Genomic DNA, 23,715 nt, shown 5'->3' with positions numbered 1-23,715 from the left:
AAATGCCCACTCCCCTCCGTGTGTCAAGCCAGTGTCCTCAGAACGACCCCCATGACGACCTGTGGTGCCCGGGGAATGCCATCTGCACCAGGGCAGACAGGTCAACAGCCAATCCAAGAAAGGGCAGCTGGCCCTCCAGCCGGGGAGGCCCACATCCGTCCGGGGAATCCAGGCCAATCATGCCTGATTCCAAGTCATCCTCCCAGAAAAGCAGGTGAATAAACCCTCCAGCGATTCCCACAGAAAGGACCCCCGTCTCTGCAGGCGGCCGAGCCTGTGCGTGGCGCTGGGCCCACAGGCCGTCTGCCTGCAGCTGCCGGACCCCAGGGACATGGAAGGGAGGCTTGTAGAGCTAGAACTTACTGCAGAGAACAGGCGAGAAGAAACATCAAGGTGACAAGCCCAGAGCCCCGGAAATCGGGGGAGAGGGTCCCGTGAACAGAAAGCAGCTGACGGAGGAGGTCTTGGGAGGAGGGGTCAGTTCTGTGTGTGCCAACTTGTGACGTAGAGTGGCTTATATTCCTGGAGACTGTATGTATGATGGCACGGGGTGTCATTCTTGCGAAAGCCCAAAATACAGATGAGGAAACAGATACCCAAAGAAACCAAACAACCCGGCCAAGCTCGCATCACACAGCCAGGAAGTGGCAGAGTTGGAAGGCCGCGAAGGCAGGTCCGCGTGACTCAAAGGCATGATGACAGAGATGTCAATGACAGCATTGGGGGGTGGGTGTGGGGGGTTGACAGCTGTGAGGGTGGCAGGTGGGTGCTTGGAGCCGTAGGGCCACTCCGGAAAGTACACGACTGTCTCACCACGTGCGGTCCATCTGAAACGGAGGCCGAAGAATACTGAATGCCCACTGCAATCGAAAACACTTAAAAAGACGTGATTGATTTGTGCTCTCGCTTCAAAGGAGTCCTCAGAGCTAACATAAAGGAAGTGAGATAAGGGAAGGGAGGCGGAGCCAAGGCAGCCAAGCCCGGGCCCTAATAGCTCCTCGAGGTGATAAACGCAGGCCCTACAACTGGCTGTGAGTGGAGTTTATTGGTCTCGCATCTCGAGCAAAACGTGTTCAAGTGGGAAAGGATCTCTGTGCTCTCGGCCAGTCCCATATACATATATACAATAAATATATATAGACATTTATTGATTTCAGAGAGGAAGGGAGGGAGAGCGATAGAAACATCAATGATGAGAGAGAATCATTGATCTGTGCCTCTTGCACGCCCCCCACTGGGAATCAAGCCCACAACCTGGGCATGTGCCCTGACCGGGAATCGAACCATGACCTCCTCATTCATAGGTTGATGCTCAACCACCGAGGCATGCCAGCCCCCCTTTTTACAGGAAACCGAAGCCCGAGACACCTACTGCCTCCCCCAGGTCCCCAGGCTGCTCTGCAGGCAGAGCCAGGACCGGCCCAGGCCCGGCCCTCAGGCCTAGTCGTTCCCACACGCTGCCTCGCTGAGGTCAGCATCGCCACTGCCCACGGCGCTGGAAACAGCTGTGGTCACGCCCGTCCAGGAGTTCAGCACACCCCACCCCGCTAACCATCTCCGTGGTGTGGCTGGGAGAAAACACTGGTCACGCGGGCTCCGGAGGAGTGGAAAATTCCAGGCCCGTGCACAACACCCCAGGTGTCCGTGGTCAGCCCTGCCCTCCGAGCTCCCGGGCCCTCCCGTCCCACCAGCGGTTAATGTTTCACTTGGGTGAGACTTCAGGGAGCAAAGAACACGAAGCTGGCCTTGAGGGGCCAAAGGCAGGCGGCCGTGGCGCGGGCACAGCTCGTAAAAGAACAAGTGCACTTTGGGTAAGCACCCAGCGGCCTCCACGGAACCACCGGCAGGCTATTCATAGAAAAGCGTGCTATTTGGGTCTGCCCGGCTTCGGAATCCGGTTCACTGGCGGCCGCTGCCCGCCCCGCACGTGTGTGTCGCGCTCCGTTCACGAGCCAGGAGTGGCCGGGGCAAAGGCGACTGCTGCCCGGGGCCAGCGGAGGGCACCCGGGGCCAGGAGGGCCACTCCCACGGGTGTGTCCTGCCCCTGGCACGCGGGCTGAGGACCATGAGAGCTCATTTGTAAGGTCAGCCTCATTCCTGGTCCCGCGGTACGAGTGGTCCCTTACGTCCCGGCTCCTGGGCAGACACGGGAGACACCATCCCTCCCCGCCCCCAGGAACTGGTAGCTGGATGCCAAGGCCCCACTGTGGCCCAGGCTGCCCTCTGACGCTCTGCATCTCCCAGCTGAGAAAGCCCATCAGGGCACAGGGGAGGGCAGCTCCCTGATGTCGCCTGGTGCCCACGCTCACCGCTCCCTGGCCACCGGTTTCCAAGCGTAGGTGCTGTGACTGAAGGGCCAGGGCTGTGTGAGAGCTGAGGGGTGCCGGTGGCTCTGCCCCCCACACCCACCCCCGGGGAGATGCCACCCCCCATTCCTCCTTCCTGCTGTGCAGTTAGGCAAGGTTCTGGCCTGGTCCTGAGGTGAGCATACGCCGGGTGCAGGGTCTGTTCTGATCCAAAGTAGCACCAGGAGGTCCAGGCCTGGGCCCCCCCTCACCAAGGAGTCCTGAAGGGGGCCCCCGGGCCCCGCTGGAAAGCCAGCGCCCCCTGCAGTGGCCCTGAGAGCTCACAGCCACCCTCACTCGGGACAGGGGCCGAATCAATGGTGTCGACGTGACATGTCCAATTGGAGGACCGCGTTTTGTATATGAATCAACACGGTGACACGATGGACGTAGGCATGACCATCTGATGCACTGGAAATTCACACTCATGGACATACGGCGGCAGATGTGAGGGATACACAGGCCGCTGCAAATTCCACCTTCGAGAAGCTGGTGCCCTGATTGGAAATGGTGCTCCGTGCGCAATGATGATGCCTGGGCAGAGGAGGTGGCACCCGAGCCTCCTGCTGAGTCAGTGCTCATTCAGCATGTATGGCACCTACTGTGTGCCGGCTGAGTCCTCACAGAGCACAGGGCACAGATGCGCCCTGCGTGGCGGGCTCCGTGTCGCGGGGCACAGGCACGTTCACAGGGACCTCGTCCCCCGGGGTGGGTCCTGCTTCAGAAGGACCCTGAGCTCCGTGGGGAGGAAGCGGATGGGCCCACCTGAGGCCAGGAAGGGAGGACGAGGCAGGGAAGGCCTCCCCGAGAGGGGCGTTCGCAGGAGGGACAGACCCAGGTGGACAACAGAGTGTTCCAGGCCAGAGGACACTGACAAAGGCACCGAAGCCACAGCGCTTAGGGAATGGAGCCTTCTCCCCAGTGCCGGCCGGGGCAGGCCAGGTCGGTGCCGCCTTCGGCTGGGGCCGGGGCATTGGCTTCTCTCTAACAAGCCCGCTGGCCTCCGGGCTCTTCCTGTCTGCACATCGCTGCCCGGGTTCATTCCCCGTCGGCCCCAGTCCCGGCCTGGGTGAGCAGGGGACCAGGTGCGCCAGCAGAGGGGCCATAAAACTGGACCCACAGCACGGCCAGGGACACCTTGGGAGCCTGGCAAGAGGCCAGGCCTGACCAGACCCTGAGGACTGACCAGCGAAGTTTGGACAGACCCTCCTCTAGTTCCTCCCCGTGTCATGTGACCGTGAACCTTATCATAATAAAAGCTGTAGAAATACCGAACGTTAACCTTATTAAAGTCACACGATTCTGGTCTTGGCAACCCTAATAGGACCTTCTTTATAACCAGTCTCTAGGGCGGGAGTCCTTGAACAGCCCAAGGTCTGTCAGGGTGCGCGAGGGTGAGTAATGCCTTCAGGGACCGGAGCCAGCCCCCCCACGGCTCCCCACCACGCCCCTCCCTCCCAGCCCCCCCCATGTCCCTCCCCACCAGCCCACACCCTTCCCCCCACCCAGCCCGCCCCCGCCCCCAGCCCCCCACCGGCTCTCCTTCCATAAGGGCCTCCTGTTTCCTTACGAATGGAAACAGAAATTTCCACTCTCCTGGACCCCGGGAGGAACATACGCGTGTCCCCTACAGCACTCGCCCGCTGACATGGTATTTTCCTCTGGATTAATGAAGCGTGGTGGAATTTTTAGCTGTTGTTATAATGATTAAATGTCAAATCAATATCGCAGGAGAGGCCAGCAGGAAAATGATATGCGAGCCGCATAGGAGGGGGGAGAGAGGAGGCGAGGAAGGGGAGAGAGGACACCAGCCAGACAAGGAGATGGGAAGGAAAAGAAGAGAAGGAAACAGAGGAAGCGGGGGCAGCTCGGTGGAGCGCGTCCCCAAGGAGCGGCTCCCAGCATCGGTTCTGCGAAGGTCACGCACGGACCCTGGCAGACGAGGGAAGGTGTGGGCTTCCCCCCAGAAAAATACGCCGAGAGAGAGATGTTGTTTCCAGTGTCTGCACATCCACAAAGCCCCTGGCCCTTCATCAAAACAGACAAGCAAGCAAGCAGACCCTGTTTCAGCAGCCAGGACAGGGTCGCCTCGGTCAGCACCCTCCACCGTGCGAGGCCTCCCAGACACAGGGGTGGGGAGGCGACGGTGGCGTCAGCATCCTCTTTGCTGAGCCCCCACCTTGTCTACGAGAGTGGGGCCCTCTGCTCGCACCCCGGTTCTCCTCTGTAACACCGTGCAGGCAGCACCTCGGAGACCCTGGGGGTTCGGATCAGAGCACCGCAATAAAGGAGCGGAGGGTCCTGCCTTCCAGTTGCACGAAGGGCAGCGTCTGTGATAAACGAGGTAAAACGAGGCAGGCCTGCACTTCCAGGTCGTTCTAAAGCCAAAGGAAGTCGCAAAACATATACACAAAGATCACAATAGCCAAAAGGTGGGAACCAAGATGTCCAGGGCCGGATGAAGAGCTAAACAACGCGTGTTACACACGCAAACTAGAAGGACATTCGGCCTTGAAGAGGAAGGGACTCGGATGCGAGCTACCACATGGCTGAGCTGAGCGAAAAGCCAGACACAGGAGAAGAAATGTTATGTGACTCCGCCTACAAGAGGGACCCGGAGCAGGCGAACCCACAGAAAGGTGCTAGAAGGGGGGTGCCAGGGGGACGGGGAGTTGTTTAAGGGACACGGGGCCTTGCCTGGAAAGATGAGAATGCTCTGGAGGTAAGAGGGGGTGATGGTGGACAACAATGTGAACGTGCTTCACACCACCAGACGACGGAATTATGTAAACTATGTAAAATAGATTAAATTATACATTCTGTTAGGACATATTTTACCACCCCACCCCCCAAAATGTGCAAGGGAGTCCCATGCACCCTTTACCCAGCCATCCCCATGGTAACACCCTGCATAGCTATTAAACCCTGTCAAAACCAGGAGATTGCAACGCAGTGCTAAGTCAGACCTCACTGGTTTTACAAGCAATCGTGTGTGTGTGTGTGGGGGGGGGGGGTCATGTGCAGTTTTATCTCCTGCGTAGCCACCAGCACTTTCCAGACGGGTAACTGTGTCATCCCACCTGCTCCCCACCAGCTCCTAAGCCCTGGCAACCCTTCATCTATTCATCTCCATGATTTTGTCACTTCTAGAACGTTCCATCAGTGAAATCATCCTGTCTACGACCTTTGGAGACTGGTTTCGCTCGGCATAATTGCCTAGAGGCCATCATAGTTGGTGCGTGTATCAATAGCTTATTCCTTTTTATTGAATAGTTTTCCATTAACACAGATGCAAATTCCTGCTTACGTTTGCACACCTAAATTTAACTAATTGGCTATTCAATTCTTTGTCCACTTTAAGACCATTGGCGGGTGGACTTGATTGCCGTGGTCACTACGGGAGTGGCCATCCGGGGCTCACGGCGCACCCCGGGCCCAGCCACCCTCCCGGGGCTGTAGTCTGGGCCACAGCCTGCCTCCTTAGGGACAGAGCTCCGTGGGGTGAGCTGTCTGGCCTGCTGACCTTCTCCTGTGGGGACCCTGTGACTGACAGGCGGGATGCTGCTGCGGGAACACCCTCCCCCTGGTGGCTGTGCGGACGCGGGCAGCCGGGGCTGCTTTAAGCAGGAAGGTGACCCCCAGGAACCGGTGTTGAAAAATGCGATGCTGCTCCCATTCTCGGGAGGGAGCTTTTACACGGCGCCACCGGCTGCAGCCTTTTAACTGTTCCCGCCTGTCCAGCCCGACCTGGCACCTGGCCCCGCACAGACCGGCTCCGAAGGACCAAGGACAAGGGCCGGCAGTGAACCTCGCAGCGGCTGGCGGCGTGATGGAGGCCGAGGGGCCGCGTCAGGGGGGTTGCAAAGGTCACCGAGTGTGGGAGCAAGATGCCATTTCATGGAAAAGCCCTGCTTCCTTGTCTGTGACAGCAGGTGGGAGCCAGTCCCTGAGGGAGAAGCAGTAAACACCTCACTCCCAGCTCTGCCCGCTCCCCTCCCCGCACCACGGGGCTGGGGACAGAACTCCGTGTCCGTTCCGGAGGGCAGGGTGGCGGGCAGGTGAAAGGGCGCTGGGGTGTGGGGCGGGGGGGGGGGGGGCAGTCCAGGGGACTCTGAGCACAGACAGGATTGAAGCTGCCCAGAAATCAAATCCAAAGAGGTACCTTGGGCCTTTCCTCATGTCCCCTTCCCACACCCAGGCCTCTCCACTCCTCGCCATGGCAGCCTGGGAGGTCTGCGTGTCCGACAATCAACAATCGATGGAGGCAGAGACCAGCCAGGCCCCAACATCCCTGAAGCTGCCTGGAGGCCCCAGGCCCTGGGACTGTCCCCAGCAGCTGGCCTCCTCCTCGGAGAAGGGCAGGGGGGCCGTGGCTGGAGCCGGCCTGGGAAGAACGCTGTCCTACACACAGGCTCTTAGAAAAGAACAAAGGTTCGGCCCCAGGACCCAGTGGGGACTGCTCCAAACAGGGGCGAGGCGCGCCCGTCCCGTTTCCGTGGGAATCATTTCGTGATGGGCTGCAGGTCGGCGAGGAGCCGGCCCCCCATCCTGTGTCCTGCCTCCAGGTGCCTCCCCGGAGTCACACTGTGTCTCCTGCTGTGCGAGAGTTCAGACCCTTCTTTCACATCAGCACAGGCCGAGATCTGGAGAGACGGGGCCTTAGTCACCGGGGTTGCCGTGCATCCCACGGGGACCTGGTTGGCCCGGCACACTCCGTGCCGCTAACGCATAAACTCCATCTTCTCGGACCTTTATCTGGCAGTGGCCGGAACTAGCCCACACGCCCGGCCCGAGTTCTCTCAGGTGGATGATGGCGCCTACGGGTGGAAATCACCGAGTGCCAAGAGCCTACGGAGACCCGGGTTAGGGCAGCGCCAGCAAACGCACGGGCTGGCCGCGAGGCAGGAGTCGGCAGGATCTGGCCGGCAGGGTCAGGTTCATGGGGAGCAGGGCTGTGCCTGCATTAACTGGTCCCCAGCAGAGTGTAAATAGGGACCCACTGAGCAGGATTGATTTTGACGTGAGGAGGGATGGGTTAAACCTGAAACATGAAACTCCTGAGAAGTCTTCGTTTCCAAGCACCAATAACGCCTCCTAACCGGAGGGCGGGAGAGCTGGTGCCTGTCCCCCATCCAGACTGTCCCCCAGCACGGTGCTGCGACCCCTCCTCACCCTTCAAGCCCGAGCTCCCATTTCCCCTGGACAACGCCATCGAAGCCGGGTCCCGCCTGCTATTCCCACCCGGGCAGAGGGACGGCCGAGGGCAGGTCCCCCAGCAGGAAAGACTGTGGCCCTTCTAGGGCCTGGGAGAAGGCAGGTGACCGCCACCGTGAGCGCTGGGGAAAGCGGGAATGTTTGGGGCATCCACAAGCACCAGTCCGTGCGGAACTGGGGGGCCACGCGAGAGGTTTGCCCTTTACCCCAGCGTCCAGGGAAGAAGTTGTACGCTCCTTCCACTGGTTCAAGCAACGCTATCTGCTCAGATTCAAGTCAGAGCGCGGGCTGTGTTCGCGGAGCCTGGCTTCCCGAGCTGGTAGGTACTGGGAGTGGAAGAGAAGCAGTGACCTGGCAGATGAACCCAGGAGAGGAACACACCTGTCCCTGCGTGGAGCTGGGGGGCAGCTGAGGGCTCCCGGGAACCTCGAGCTCCTCTGTGTCAAGGTGGCCGCAGCGCCCCTGCCCTGCCCCACCCCCTCTGGCCTGCCCTCTTCCCGCCCCACCCTTCCCTGGAACACAGAGTTCCCGGCCAAGGACTCCGGGAAGCCCAGCCCAGGTGCAGGATGCCTGGTGGCAGGTGTGGGAGGGAGGGAGGGAGGGAGGGAGGCAGGGAGGGAGGCGGGAGGACAAAGACGGAAAGTGAGAGGCAAGAAGAAAGGGCGACCTGTGGAGTTTCCCCCTCACACATTCTGCCCTCAACTCTGATCAAAAGCAAAGATGAGCAGGTTTTACAAAGGAAAGGAAATGAGACTCCGTCTGTGGGATTCGCTCAGCCCTTGCCATCCTGCCTTACTCCTCTCCGGCAGGACCCCCCCCCACCCCACCTGCGGCAGCACGCACCCTGGAAAGTGCCCACTGTGCGTCAGACACTCTGCAAGGCCTGGGACCAGGAGTCGAGGTGGTCAGCTGTCCTCGTGGCCGGGACAGGGGTTCCCCAGGATGTGGCACTCCCAGGGCTCAGACCAGGGCTGTCCCAGGCAAACAGTTGGTCACTTTCGTCGGGGTTGACCGTCCAGTAGAGTCAACGGTCAAGGGCATTCGCACACTGTGGCCTGTGGGGGGTGGCCAATAGGAACAGAGCGAACCCTTGGAGCTGGAGGCACCCTTCTTGGCACTTAGCTCCCTTTCTGAAAGGACCCTGGTATGTCCCCCGATGCCATGCCCCGGCCCTGAGGATGGGCAGGGAGGGTGTGGGGACCGTGGCATCGCCAGCTTGGCTGAGGTTGCGCTCATCTATCGCGCTGCGGGAGCCTGTCCGCGGGCCCATCGGCCAAGGTCAGCTAAGGACAGGCTGATTAGCTGGCCCCTTGGGCCTTGCTCTTCGTGACACCGCCTCTGGCGCTGAACAAAGGCTCCTCGTTGAGGGCTGAGCGTGAGGGTGCTGCCACCTGCTGGCCGCAGGGGCTGTTTCAGGAGGGGAGCCCAAGCCTCAGGCCGCAGCACAGCCTGGCGCAGGCCCTGGGTCAGACTCTGGGAGAAGCGCCCGGGGTGCCCTCAAAGGCGCACCTGGACGCACACTGGGGGCTCCCAGCGCTTTCCCACGCTCATGCCCGCCACGGGCTCCCAGAATTCCCAGCCCGCACGGCACTCTCTTAGCTGCCACCCTCTGGGCCCCGGCCGTGTGGTGCAGCTGGCAGTATCAGAGTTGATGATGAAATATTCAGGAATATTTCTACAAGCTGCCATGGCAACTGGAAATCGGCCATGGTGGGAGCATTTACACCAACGGCATGGGCAACCGCTCAAATTCGAGCTCTCCCTGTGCCCATCCTGCTCCCGCGGATCTGTCAGTGCCCTGCAAAGCCCCTGTCAGACTTCAGATACCATCACCACCGGGAGAGGGACCCCGCCCGGGAGCCGGGTTTCCTCAGGTCACCGGTAAGTATGGAAGTGATGTCATCAAGACGAGGTACAGTCTGCTGAGGGGGAGTTTGTGGGGAAGAAAAAGTTTAAACTCCCCAAGAACAGCTGGCGAAGCGTTAAGGGCCCGGCATCAGAAACAGCTGAGCTGAGTGACAGCTCTGGCCCTGCTGTGACTGAGCAAGTGCCCCCCCCCCACCCCCGCCGATGGAGCGCCCACTTTCCCTGCCTGTGGGGCTGGGGGGCCTGGCAGCCCCCGCAGCGACATGGTCGTGAAGTGATGTGTTTGAATGCTGAGAACAGCGCCAGGCACCGAGCAAGCAAGCACTCAACGCACGCTCAATAGTATTGGCTATTGATTAGAGCCGCAATGTCGGCAGGCACGGACCTGATCTCGCCATCTCCCCGCTCAACCGGCTTCACCTCCAGGCGTCTTCACGGGGCTGGAGGCGAGGATGGCCTCCCCGCTCCTCCCAGCAGCCACCTCTGCCATCAGCAGCCTCTCTGCAGGCTGTTCTGTGCCCAGAGCCAAGTATCTCCTCGAATAGAGCCACAGAGGGAAAAGGCGGCACCCTGAATATAAAATGCGAGGATGTGGGCAGCAGGCTCCTGCAGACGTGGCCCCAAAGGTTTCCTGGCCAGCCACGATGTCCCACATGTCAGCTCTGGACAGGACCCCCTCTGAGTGCAGCTACAAGACCTGCATCCTCTCCACCCGATTGCCTTCTAACCAGCAGGAAAACTCTGTTTTCCAAAAGTCTGATACTTCTGATCACAGACCCACTGGCCAGATGTGGCCATGTGACCAAGGCTGATGTAAGAAATGCAGAAAGTGTCTTTGCTCAGAGTGGGGGCAGGAGGCGTGTGTCTAGATACGAATCAGGCTCTATTTTTAAGAAAGGAAAGCGGGTTTGGGGGAGAGAACACACAGTGGTCAGTTTCCCTGAGCCGTCTCACATCCTGACTTCAGGGCGCTTCCGGGCGACACCCCAACCCCGGCCTGGGATGGGCTGCTCTGTGAGTCCGGGCGGGGGGCGGGGCGGGGTCCTGGATTCCTCTCCGTGCGGCTTCAGCCCGCACATCCCACCGAGCTCGGAGCCCCCTCCCTGGCCCCCGCAGCACCTCTCCAGTGTCCCTCCTCCCCAGGCCTGGTCTCCCCTGACAGCCAGCCCTGCATGGCCACCGTCTGGTCACTGTCAGAATCCCCTCATTGTCCCATCTGCGCCCTCTTCTCTCCCACACCCCTGCTCCGGGATGCCGGGATGCCGGGATGCCCGTGGTTTCTAGTTCCTCCCCCCAAGTCCAAATGCCTTAGAATTCTGCTGGGACCAGGCCTTCGCCGCGCTGCTGGGCTCAGCTCCCTCGCAGCCCGAGGCTCCAGCGGGGAAGGCTGCGTGCCCTGCGGTGGGGCCTGTGCTCCTGCCTCTGTGCTGTGTCCCTGTGCCCCTGCTGGCCTGCTGTTCCCGCCTCAGCCCAGCTCCATTCCACCCACTTCCAGGCTAGAACGGCTTCCGTTAGGCTCAGACTGCAAGGAGCTCTGCATTCCCTCCGAGACTATGAGCTTCCACGGGGCTGGGGCCACACTCGCTTGCTCATCTTTTTCTTTTTTATTATATTTTTATTGATTTCAGAGAAAAAGGGAGAGGGAGAGAGAGAGAGAGAAACATCAGTGATGAGAGAGAATCATTGACCGGCTGCCTCCTGCACACCCCACACAGGGGATCGAGCAACCCAGGCATGTGCCCTGACGGGAATCGAACCGTGACCTCCTGGTTGGTTCATAGGTCAGCGCTCAACCACGGAGCCAGGCCAGCTTGGCCTCCCCTCTTCTGTTTTAAAGCCGGGTGGGGTGGGGGCATTGAAAGGAAACTTTAAATCATGTAGACATACCATTCATTTTTCACTGAGGACCCTCAGTCCCAGAGAGGTCACCTGGCCCGAGTGCACGGCGGCACCCAGGCTGTCCCACCTCCCAGCTGCCTACTTAGACACCCTCGAGTCCCAAGGTCACATGAGAGGTCGTGGAAGTCATGCCTGGTCTCTGTGTGTGTTCTGATGCCTGCCTTCACGGCGTTATTTCACACGGACGCGATCAAGAAGGGACACCTGCCCTCCAGTGTCGAAGGTTGGATCCCATACGTCTTTCCCTCCGTTACTTGGTCCCCTTCTCTGTGCATTGTGACCTTTTGTCCCTGGGAACGTGGCTTTTCCAGCTTCCTGTGGGGTCCAGAAACCCCTGGGTTGCCCGGGGCCCCCTCCGGCTGCCACTGGCTAGTTGATTTCGCAGATAAGACTGGGCCACCCCCTCCTAAAGGCCCTTTTTTTGTAGCTGGCAAGGGGGTCACTGGGTTTACAGCATTCATTGCGCCCCTGCCCCCCGAGTCGAGAGGTGAAGGCCTGGGGCGAATGCTGACGGACGGGAACATTGAGCACCGAGCTGCCCATGCCACCCACCTTCACCTCCCTTCGCGGGTGAAGGTTATGACCGCAGCCCAGGCCTCTGGTGACTCACTCCAGGACCAGGACATGTGACGAGAACCTGGCTGGCCTGGGACGGCTGGCCGGTGGGGCCGAGACAGGGGTGCCATTGTTCGGGGAGATGCAGGAAGTCACACATCCGGAGGCCACTGAGCGTGGTCCGGGCTGGAAGGGAACACAGCTCCCCCGCGGACCAGCCTGTGTGTGCGCGTCGCCAAGGGCACTTGGAGGATTTCTGGAATATTTCTTTCCTCCTGGTGTCCCGGGGCGGGAGGGGCAGGGACCCCTGTCCCTGGAGGCTCCCCAAATGCCGGATGCATCACCTGTGGCCGCGTCTAGTCCCACCCTCCCCACAGCCCTTTGAGATCAACATTATGGCCACATCCTCCTACAGAGGAGGAAAGCAAGGCCCACGGAAGCCCTGCAGCTACGCCATGTCAGGCCCGAGGTGAAGTTCCAGTGTCGGAAGGTCCTCCTCCCCATGCTGGTGCCCAGGTTTCCTCCAAGACAGCGCTCGCGGCTACGCACCGGAAGCTTCTGGAAGCTTTCTCTCACTGCCTGCAGGGCCGCCTCGGTTCTGACCTATCTCCATTGAGGTCCCTTCTGAGACCTGAGCCAATGCCACTATCCCCAGGGAGAGCCGACCCCTCTCTGCCCCTCTGTCCTCGGCTTTGCTGCTGGCGAGGCCGGCACCCAGAGCCGGCTCAGCCCACGGGAACCGGCACCCGTGTTGGCAGGTGGCAATGTGGCGCTGTCCTCTGAGCTCTGCAAGGGCAGGGCGAGGCCTCCGCCTCGGCTGAGCCCTGAGAACGCTTAGCACAACACCCCCCCGCCCCTAGCAGCGCCTGGGAACCTGTCCGGGACGGAGCAGGAGAGGCCGTGGGAGCCTGTGGTTCCTTTAAGAGGAGGCGCAGAACCCAGACAGGTGTTCGCTGTCTGTCTCCTGGCCCAGCTTCACCTGTGCGCCGCAGGCTACGACCCTCCCCCCACTTTCTGGGGGTTCAGAGGGACTGTCACGACCCTTCACTAGGTCCCTGCCTCCGCCATCTGCAGTCTCCCCTTTCCCCAGTCCTTGCCCAGTCTGAGCGCTCACTCCAGCTCTGCCCACAGCGGCCACCAGCACCCTCCGAGCCTCCTCCAACCGCTCAGGTGCCGCACAAAGCCCAGCGCTTCCTCCTTCCCGGGGCTCTGCCTGCTTCCTCCCCCTTCTCCCCGACGCTGCTCACCTCCAGCTCCTGCAGACCCAGAGGACGTCACACCAGGGCTGGCGCGGCCTGTCTGTCCTCCCTCCCTGCCCCCCCCCCCAAGGTCCCTGCGTCCTCTGGGGCCTCCTCAGCACCCCTCCACGGCGTCCTCCAGCCACGTCCTGGGTGCTGCAGCCTCAGCCACAGTCGCCTTCCCCAGGCCCTCAGCCCACGCGGGCACCCACCCCAGCTGTGAGGGCCCTGGTGCCACCACGTCCTACCTGATGCCGATGCCTGGCCCCGCGATGCTCACGCACTCGCTGTCGGTCAGCGTTCACTGAGGACAGAAATGAGTGGCAGTGAGTGGATGGTCTCGGTCCTGCTCTCTGAACACACCCCCTGCAGCTCCTCCGTCTCCAGGCACAGCGGTCACTCATCGTGGCCACTCACAGCGGGCTCTGCCCCGGCCAGGACAGCTCAGGTGCAGACATGGCCCCGAGTGAGCGAGCCCCTCAGCCGCCTCCACACCATGAGTTCCAGGGCGGGTGGGTGACCCGGCCAAGGTCACCCCTGTGAGCGGCGGACACAGACTGGGCCAGACGCAGACCCTCTGACCAAGTCACCGCCTCAGTCAGGCCTGCGGAGCCACGATGCTCTTGGCTCTGAAAACACCTCGCCCTCCAGCTGCTCCCAGTCACCTCCCATCAGTGAGGCCGCCCTGGGCCTAGCGCCTCGCTCCCGCTGACGAGTCCTCGAGAACACACGAACACACACACACACACACACACACACACACACACACACACACGGGAGCAGGTGAGCAGGATCCCGAGGGGTCCTGCATGAGGAGTGCGTGCAAGATGAGGGCCACATGGAGGGCGTTCCCCAACCTGGCGTCGGGCACCCATTCCCTGCCCCCCACCGCCTCGGCCTGCAGACCGCCTGCCGTGGGCCGTCCCTGCCAGGTCGCCCTTGTTGAACCCGTGAGGTTGTTATGTTCCCGGCACAGCTGATGCCGCGGGCAGTGGAGCTGGTGCGCGGCCCTGGCCGTGTCTCCCTGCTTTTCATTCTCTCTCCTGTCTCAGCAGAGGCCCCTGCCGGGGAGCCAAGTCCCTGTCACTTAGCCGTTTCACGTGTCCCTTCTGTGCGCAGCCCACCTGGTCAGAATCCTGGCTCTGCCACGGTGTGTTGGTTGCTATGGGAACAGGAATGCTGCACAACAGCACAGCAGGGTGCGGGGTGGGAAGATGGTGCCGCAGAACCCTGCACGTGACCTTTCAGACTAGCGACTGGGCTGCTCTAGGCCAGCTCGGCCCCTCTGCCCCCCCACCCCCGCCTCTCAGAACTGGGTGCCTGTGACTTCATTCATCTGCACCCCACAGCCACCACTGCCAACCACCCCCCAATATGGAAACCTTCCCCTACCTTCTCTCTTGGCCTCCAATTCCAGCAGAGAGCCGCCTCCTCTGTCTGGAGTTGCTAACCCCTTATCTAGTCGAAACCCACCAATCCCAGGGCCGCAGCCCCTAATGCGCTCGAGTGGAATCACGTGCTGTTTCTCCTCGCACGCGGGCCAGGTGGCGGCACTGTCCGCGGGGCCGGGCCGGGGCTGACCACGGGCCCTTGGTGAGTGCTGCTCCCCCGACTCTCAGAGCACGACTCGGGCCCCAGCCGTCCAGCTAAACCCCCGGTCTGACTTCCGAGGACAATAAGCCTGGAGCAACGCCAGGCCCGGCCGCGCTGCTCTCCATGGCAAGGGCGGCAATTGGCAGCCCAAAGAAAAGGATAAACTCAGGGGAGGGAAGGAAGGGAAAGCGCTTTGTTATTCAGAAGGGTTTATTGAGGTGGACATTCACTCATTTTTTAAAAAATATATACTTTTTTATTGATTTCAGAGAGGAAGGGAGACGGAGAGAGAAACATCAATAACAGAGACTCTTGCACGCCCCCTACTGGGGATTGAGCCTGCAACCCAGGCATATGCCCTTGACCAGAATCGAACCCAGGACCCTTCAGTCTGCAGGCCGACACGCTATCCACTGAGCCAAACCAGCCAGGGCTCGCTCATTTTTTATGTTTCAAGTTTTCTTTTGCCTCGTTGGCGTGTCACCTGGTGAAAAACCAGGGAGCTGTGTACCTCCAGGGCCCGCGACCCCCTTCCTCACCGCGGCCAGAGACCCTTCTGCCCGGTCACGTGACCGCCAACCTCATGGCCGCTGCCTCAGTCTGGGAGAACCTGGGTCTCTTCCAGAATGTTCTTTAGGACAAGGTTAAGCCGGGAACACCCTGTTTTCCGTGTGTGGTTGACGGCCGGCAGCTGGGCTGGACCACACGGAGGCGGCGGCTTTGGTCTGGGTGCCCCAACCTCTTTTTTCTGGAATCTGCCTCCAGCCCCCTGGGGTGGGGGTCAATGGAGAGAGGTCCCCTACCCAGGTGAGGAAGGAGCGGAAGGCAGCGTGTCTCCAGGTGGGATGCCACCTGGGAGCTGGACCCGCACCCCGACAGTCTGGAGGACGTCTCCGGGGTGCGGGCTGGAGCTGTTCAGAGAGCACCCCCGCTCAGCCCAGAGCCCTGGCCTCCTGGAGAAATGGGTGCTGTGCCGGGAAGCAGAGACACAGCTCTGGAGTGGGGTGGGGTGGGGGCCGTGTGTGCAGGTGCCCAGCTGAGAGAGGCTGGGGGAGACCTGCTCCCCCCTAGGGCTGTCCCACTGAAGGGGGTCCCTGAGCCTGAGGAGGTGCTGGTGGGGGAAACCCCAAAGCAAACACCAAACCCAGAGCCCCCCAGGCGGGCAGGCCACGGACAAGCTGGCTCGGAAGCCACGGGCCTGGGAGAAGGGCCCCTGTCTGGGCCAGAGCTTAGGAGCTGCCCCCAGCCCTGCGCCAGCTCCCAGCGCCTGCCCAGAGCCTGTGGGGACGCTGCCTCTGACCGGAAGACCACGCCTCCTGCTCCCTGGAAATGAGGGTTTGGATAGTGAATGCTAAGGGTTTTTCTCGCTTTGCCCTGTTCCCGAGGCATCTCATGGGACAAAAGGCCTCCCTGCAGCCGGCTGCCTGCCTCTGGGCAGCAGTTGCCCCCAGAGCCAGGCCCTCCCAGACCCACCACTGCTGGCAAGGGCAGAACTTGAACTCGGGCCCACGTGCTGCGCCCCAGGAGGGCACCTCTGAGTTGGCCATTTTGGAGGCAGACCCCCCGGCCCTCACCCCTCAAGGGCACAGCGAGACCCCAAGCAGGCAGCCAGGCAGCTTCCCGGCGGGATACTGTGTCATTTCCTAAGACACCATTTCCGTGAGCGCTTCCCAGGAGCGCGGGAAAGCCACGCTCAGACACGGGAGCCACAGAAACAGCCGAGGCTGGTCAGCCTGAGGGGCGGGAGCTATGGCCTCCCGCGGCCGCCTCGGCTGGGATAACAGGGAGACGCTGCAGGCTGTCGGCAGAATGAGCCCCTCGGCTGGGCCCAGCCCAGATCCGGGGTCAGACGGCACCACAGGCAGGCGGCCCCTCTCAGCACGTTGAGGAAGCACAAGGGGCAGGTCGTGGAGGAGGAGGAGGGGGCCGTGCCACCCGAGAGGGAAAGGACCGGCCTTCGGGCTCCCGGGGCAGGTCTGGCTGCATCATGGGAAAGATCGAAGGGTAGGAAGAAGCCTGCGATAGGGACGGAGCCCAGGTGGGGAGGTCAAGGGCTCACTGTGAGATGAATGCTGCCGGATCAACCCCGCAGCTTCCAGGAAAGACCTGTGACTCAGAAATGTTCTCAGCCCGGCTGGTGTGGCTCAGTGGTTGGGCATCAACCTATGAACCGAGAGGTCAGGGTTCAATTCCCGCTCAGGACACATGCCCAGGTTGTGGGCTCGACCCCCCAGTGTGAGGCATGCAGGAGGCGGCCGATCAATGATTCTCTCTCATCACTGATGTTTCTCTCTCTCTCCCTCTCCCTTCCTCTCTGACATCAATAGAAATTATTTTTTAAAAATCTTTTCAGTTGCTGGCTTTTGGTCTGGTTTGTTGAGATGTTTTTCTTCCCAGGTATGGAGAGGAAATCACCACCCACCTCTTCTCTTTCTGTTGGGGCATGTCTGCTTGTCTTCGGCTCCTGGCATGAAGCCTGGGCCCCCCATTCTGCATGCTTCACCCACACTCGCTCCCGCCATTACGGGACCTTCCTCAGTGAAGTTTGTGGTGCCCCATAAAGATATCTGCTCAGCCCAGCTGGCGTGGCTCAGAGGCTGGGTATCAGCATGGTTCGATTCCTGGTCAGGGCACATGCCCGGGTTGTGGGCTCGGTCCCCACTGGGTGTGCAGGAGGCAGCCGATCAATGATTTGCTCTCGTCATTGATGTTTCTCTCTCTCTCTCTCTCTCTCTCTCTCTCTCTCTCTCTCTCTGAAATCAATAAAAATATATTTTTAAAAATATCTGCACGGCTGTGGGTTATGTTCTGGGGATATTTCAGGCCACTCTGTGGTTTCACAGATCAACAGCTCCACCCAGGAGAGATTCTGAGACAATGAGGTCACCGAAGGGCCGGGTGAGGCGGGTCGTGTGGCTGAGGCGCCTGGGGAGGGGGTTCCCTGGCAGCTGGTCAGTTTCCCCCAGAAGATTCCCAGGCCCCACCTGGGCCAACGGAACCGGAATCTCCGAAGGGGCCACCTGGGAGTCTGCACCATCCAAGTTCCCCAGTGACCTCATGACCTGCGGATTTGGGAGCAAGGCAAGGCGAGGGCCCACCGACCCTCCACGGGCTCTCCGGTGGCTGGGAGCCTTCCAGCTCCCACCCCAGCCGGTGAGTTTCTTGGGGTGGATACTTGGTTTCTCTCCTCTTTGTCATCCCCGCACAGGGCTGGCCTCATTCTCTACCTGGGGGTTGGATTGGTTTTCAAAATCTCTCCCCTTCCTGGACCCTGAGTTGAGGTTATCCAAGGCCCGGATGACGGAGACTGTCTCCCAGGGGTCGAACCAGGCCCCTGCTGAGCGCCTTGGAGGCACCAGTGGTTCCTGAGGGCGGACGGGACCTCATTGGGCCAGGCAGCCCCTTCCCTCCCCCCTTTCCTGGCAGTCCCTGCCATCACGCCCCCTGCCCCAGCCCCCGACCCCGCCTCCCCCAAGACGCTCACAAACAATCCTTCCAGGGAGGAGGCTTTGGCCTCCCGCACAGCAGGCGCTGTGGCCGCTGTGGCCACGGTTCCACAGGCACAACCGGCTTTCCTGCTCTCTGTTCTTGGAGGGGCTGGTACCTGCTGCCTCTGCTCATGTGTGTGACTGAACCTGGAACAAAGCAGCCGCTGGCTCAGGGGCAGGTCCCCGGCCTGCAGAACCCTCTCACTCCACCAGGGGGCGCCAGTCCCGGGCTGTCCTGTGACTGGAAGCATGTCAAACTCTCGCTTGAAGTCACTCCTCCCTCCAGACACAATTCGAGAAACGAAAGCCCTTTCACTGGATTGTGGGTTCATTTTCTGCTGGAATCTTCCCTGATCCTCTTTCATGAGGCCCATCCAACACAGACACCTGAAGAGAGCACTGGGAGGCCCAGAAAGGCTGAGGCTGGCCCAGGGCCACACAGCTAGGAAGCGCCAGAACCAGAGCCCGAGCCCAGATCTTTGACCTCCAAGCGAGAACGTTGGAGCTGATGAAGCCGCTCCCGAGAGGGGATCCCTGAAGCCCGGGATGTCCTCTGGTGCGGCCCATCGGGGACGGTGGCAGAGCCTGGGGGACACTAAGGTTCGTGGGATCCTGGCGCGCAGAGTATCTCCAAGGGCCTTCGGTGCCCAGGAAAGACGACCGGCTGGCTGTCTGGCAGGAGAGCTGCCCTTCAGATCCAGGTCTGGTTTCTATGCACATTTAACAGGGAGTCGGGTCCCTGGGAAGAGCATTTGAGCTGCGGCAATCCCCCCAGGGAGGCCTGGCCTGGCCTTGCATCCCACTGGGTCCCAGACCTGCCTTTCTGGCAGAATTAGGGACTGCGGGCCATCATTTATATGAGAGCGACACCCAGTGGACATTGGTGGTATCGCCGTCCCTAAGAAGAGCTCCAGAACCACCGTGTCCCAGCCCTCAAGGGGTCCCGGCCTCTGGTCCTGGCGTCCTGGCTGGGAGGGCACAGGCCGCCAGGACATGCAACTGAGTGTTGTCCTCCTCAGATCCCTCTGAGGGAGGCTGGTCTATGCAGGTTCCAGCCCGGCTGCCGTTCCCTAGACCTGGTGGGAGGGCTCCCTCTGCACCTGCCTTTACTTCTGGGGTCTTCCCTGTGGGGCAGCGGGCCCTCGCTGAGGCTCTGTGTTAGCACCTGCTCCTGAGGGAAGACGCAGGGGGCGGGGGGTGGGGGGGGGGACAGCACCTCTCGGGAGGCGGGGCTCCGGCGCTAACCGGGTGACCAGCAGCAGATGTTCTGGAATTCGGTTTCCTCCCCTCCAGCGGCTGGACGGGTGGCCTCGGAGGTCCCTAACTCTCTGGTTTTAGGCTCCAACTAGGTCTGGGGTGGGTGCAGGCAGAGTGAGATAAGGAAAAGGGCAGTGGTGATAAGAGTCATCCAAGAGGCCCTGGCCAGGTAGCTCAGTTGGTTGGGGCATCGTCCCCATACACCCAGGTTCCGGGTTCCATCCCTGGATGGGGCACATCCGAGAAGCAACCAATGAATCCACAAATAGGTGGAACGAGAAGTCGACGCCTCTCTCTCTCCCCTTCCTTGCTCTTTACAAATCAATCAATACATTTTCTTTTAAAGAAGAGGTGATTTTACAGGAGTCCCTGACAAACACGAGGCTGTGTTTGACCCTGTGTCATTGGCACGTATTTGGTACCTTGAGGTTCTTCTCACTCTGCCAGTGAGAATAATGGCCGATCTGAACGGCAGGGGGTGTGGGTTATGTGAGGGCCCAGGTCTAAGCGGGGACCCTGGGGAGCAGCTGGCCCTCTCTGAGCCCCAGGGCCTCTTCGTAAAGGAAGGGCGACCACACTCACTTCCCGGGCAGCAGGCAGGGTCGGACGCGCCCCCATCCGGAGGCACACGCACAGCGCCTGGCGGGATTCCTGAACGTCCCGTCACCTCCCACTCGCCCTTCCCTGCCCCACTGGGCGAGGAACCACCACAGCGGAGAAAGGCCTTCAGCGGGGAGTCAGCTTCACGCGGTATTTCTCCACAGCGGCCGCGGGAGGGGTCAGTCCTCTGGTCGCCTGTAGAGGAAGAAACGGAGGCCAGGCTTGGCTTCAGCTCCCACAGGGAAGAGCTGAGGTTTGAACCCCCGTCTGCTGGACGGTCTTCACAGGTTCCCAGAGGCAGCGCAGGGGCAGACGCTCAGGCGGAGAAGTCCGTGGGGAGGAGGGGCCGGGGCTGCACGGGAAGCCCAGCTGCTCCACAGGTTTATAGTTAACACCCTGCATTCCCAGGAGGGGGGCCCAGGGCAAGGCCCTCTGGCCCTTGATTCTGGCTGGACTCACCCCCCCCCCCCACACACACACACATAGGGGATCTCCCACCGGCCTCTCCGGGGAGTCCAGGCGTTTCAGTTGCAGCCACTCTGGCTCCGGCACACACTGCGCTTCTGTAGCGCCTCCCGGTTTCACCGACAGCACCCCCCTGGGGCGGGGGCAGCGTTATTCCCCTTCCTCTGCAGGTGGGAGCAGGCTCAGGGAGCTTCCTGGCTTTCATGGCCTTCCCCTGGAGGTCACACAGTGGGGCCCACGTGGGCAGCTCCTGGAAGCTGCTGATGGGCAACCGTCCTCAGCACCCGCGGCCTGACTGGCGAGGCTCCTCCAGGCCGCAGTCTCCGTCCCCAACAGTCTTGTCTCCCAGAGGCCGAGGCGAGGGCCCCGCAGCAGTAAAATGGTTGCTCATTCGTGCTCATGCCCTCCAGGGCTGAGCCAGCAGCTCCTTGAAGGTGCACTTCCTGCAACTTGCTGCTGCGTGCTCACCACCTGTGATGCAATCGCCAGGGCCGGCCAGCGGGCGATGAGTCACTCCTTCCAGGGTGTGTTCAGCTGTGCCCATCAGCCCCCCAGCCTCCCGGCCCCAGCTCAGGGCCCCCAGCAGTTACAGGGCTGAGACCTCACCCGGAAGGCCCCTGTGACCACACCAGTTCCTCAGAAATCCCCCAACCCAGCCTTGATCTAGCTCGACGGCTCCCCACTTGCTGCGTAAGCCTTTCCCAGGCCCAGCTGGGGGGCCCGGTGGGGGCCCGATGCCGGTTCTACACTGAGCCGCAAAGCCATCTCCACCACGTCACTGCTCTTCCATGTGCTTTGCTTTTCCTCCTGTACAACGGGAATCCTGTAATGGGAGCGAAAGCCCCACCGGCCTGCTGTGAGGGCTGAGAGGCAGCTCAGCACCGTGACCGGCACATGGTGGATGTTGAATGAATGACGTGGGTGCGGGTGCGGGTGGGTGTGTGCGCACACGTGTGACTCTCCATCTCTCCCGAGCACTTGACTTCTCTTCACCGTGTTTTCTGGCTACACCAACTCGAGCACCACGGGGCTACCCCGTTTCTCTCTTTGCGAGAATCCTGGTTTCTTAGTTCGTCCTTCCTTTTGCTTTTCTGACCTCTTCCTCTACGCCTGGTGTTCCTGCTGCCCACGTTCAGGGTCCTCTGCAGCTTTCATTCCCAGTGGCGTGTGGTGGCAACATAGGTCAACGCTCAACCACTGCAATATGTGTGTTTGCTTTTTAATGTGTGACAACGAGCACAGCACACTACGTGGGTAACAGATCTTCATGGCGCGAACCTCACTGCCCCACCAGGTCCCACGCCCGCATTTGGGTGGTGGGGACGTGGCCTTTGCAAGAGAAACATGACCCCTGTGACCCACAGCCACGGAGCCCACCAGCGAAAGGGCTTTGTCCATCTCCTCCTTCACTCGACTACTGATCCTGCAATAAGTTATTTTTCCTCTAAAGCAGCGGTTCTCAACCTGTGGGTCACGACCCCTTTGGCGGTAGAACGACCCTTTCACAGGGGTCGCCTAAGACCATCCTGCATATCAGATATTTACATTACGATTCATAACAGTACAGTTATGAAGTAGCAACGAAAATAATTTTATGGTTGGGCCACCACATGAGGAACTTTATTTAAAGGACCAGAAGGTTGAGAACCACTGCTCTAAAGCAACAGAGAAGGGGAGTGCAGGTGTCAGTAAAAAGCCGTGGCCTCCCATGGTACATGGCCCCTTTATTTTTTTAACTTAGGAGAAAAAGAGCCAAGCCACCTAGTTGTTTTTGTACATAATTACATTTATTTACAAAAGTAGCCACAGCACCAGGGACAGTAAGATGACTAGCTGTCACACAGTACTGGGAGGGGTAATCTCCTTGGTTTGTTTTTTTCTTAAAAACAAAACAAAACCAAACCCACACCAAAACACTCTGATGAAGTTACCAGTGAAGGTAACTGGAAGGTTTTGGAAGATTATCTAATACTGCAGAGGTATTTTAAGTTGTTTTCAGTTAGTGACTGAGGATTTGATTTCATCATCTGGAGCTGAAAGAAAAAAAAAGTCTCATGTCAGTAACCGGTAAAATGCAGTCAACCTGCGTGGCAGCCCGAGAGTCATGATTACCCTCCTATTCGTGCCCTTTTGTAATAAATCCAACAACAGCCAGGCGCCGGCGGGGGGGTGTGGGGGGGGGGCAGAGACGTAGGGACCGTCTCCAGGCCAACGGCAGCGGGAGTTCCGCAGAAGCTACCTTCGGTGCACAGCCCAAAGGCCAGGCCCCGGCCCCTCGGACCGACCCCTCTCGGCGGGCAGTGGAAATGTCCCACGTGTCAGCTGTCACCCTCCCAGCATTTATTTCCTTCTCTGCCACGTGACTCTGCTGGTGACAGCTTCCTTCCCACCTCAACTTCCCTCTTGGTCACCTCCCTGGTGCTGACACAATCCGGGGTTAACACAGAGGAAGCGGCTAAAACCTGGGGGCACCGCCTCCCCGAGCAAGTCCCTCACCAACAGCCCGCTCCCTGGCTTCCGTCTTCTCCACAGTCTGGATCTCAGAGACCAGAGCGTGTCAGCCGGGATCAGGCCAGATCAGCCCAGCCCAGCCCAGAGTTCCCAAAATACCTGTGCTCCACCCCCAGCCTTCCTGCCACTCCTGCTGTGGGAAATAACGTGGTGCTTTCCCCCTACCCAAACCTGGAAGTGGGCGCTGTGGGTTCGTGAGGGGCAGAGGCCGCCCTTCTCCCCCGAGTCCTGGCCAGCACAGGACTCCGGAGAGCAGCGCCTGCTGGGCATGTCGCCCTCGGCCCCAGCTCCCCGCCACCCACAGCCTGATCCATCCGCTCGGGGAACCAGACGGCACCTCCAGCGCCCGCAGGCGGCGATGCACCTGCAAACCTTTCCCCCAGGGAGAGGGGTTCTGCTGCCTTTTGAACTTGGCGGACGTTGGGATGTTTCCAGGCCTTGACAGCACTCCCCGAAACTGCCCAAAGGAACTGTCCCTTCGCCCGCCGGCAGACACCTGACACCGACATGGCTGTGCTCAGCTGGTTCTCGCTGCCCTTAGGCCTTCCTGACACTGTCCTCAGGAGATGTGACAATTCTGCATTTGCTGCCCTCGCCAGCTCTCCCCCTAATTCCCACCCCTCCGTCATACACGTGACTCTTTAATAACGGAGCCTAGGGAACTCCCCCTCCAGCCACGATGGG

The 23,715-nt window shown here is 60.5% G+C and overlaps 1 protein-coding gene across 1 annotated transcript in view; it reads right to left on the bottom strand.

Annotated features, from left to right (window-relative positions):
• Positions 1 to 21,725: 21,725 nt before the first annotated feature.
• Positions 21,726 to 23,715, bottom strand: part of CD58 (CD58 molecule) — a 29,361-nt gene continuing 27,371 nt past the window's right edge. Inside the window, exon 5 of the mRNA XM_059673337.1 lies at positions 21,726 to 22,553. Coding sequence (XP_059529320.1) covers positions 22,516 to 22,553 — 38 coding nt within the window. The 3' untranslated portion in view covers positions 21,726 to 22,515. The remainder of the gene's footprint in view (positions 22,554 to 23,715) is intronic.

The sequence above is a fragment of the Myotis daubentonii genome, chromosome 18 (assembly GCF_963259705.1).
Source record: "Myotis daubentonii chromosome 18, mMyoDau2.1, whole genome shotgun sequence".
NCBI classification, from domain to species: domain Eukaryota; kingdom Metazoa; phylum Chordata; class Mammalia; order Chiroptera; family Vespertilionidae; genus Myotis; species Myotis daubentonii.
The sequence above is the reverse complement of the archived record's forward strand: the minus strand, read 5'-3'. Positions and strand labels throughout refer to the sequence as shown.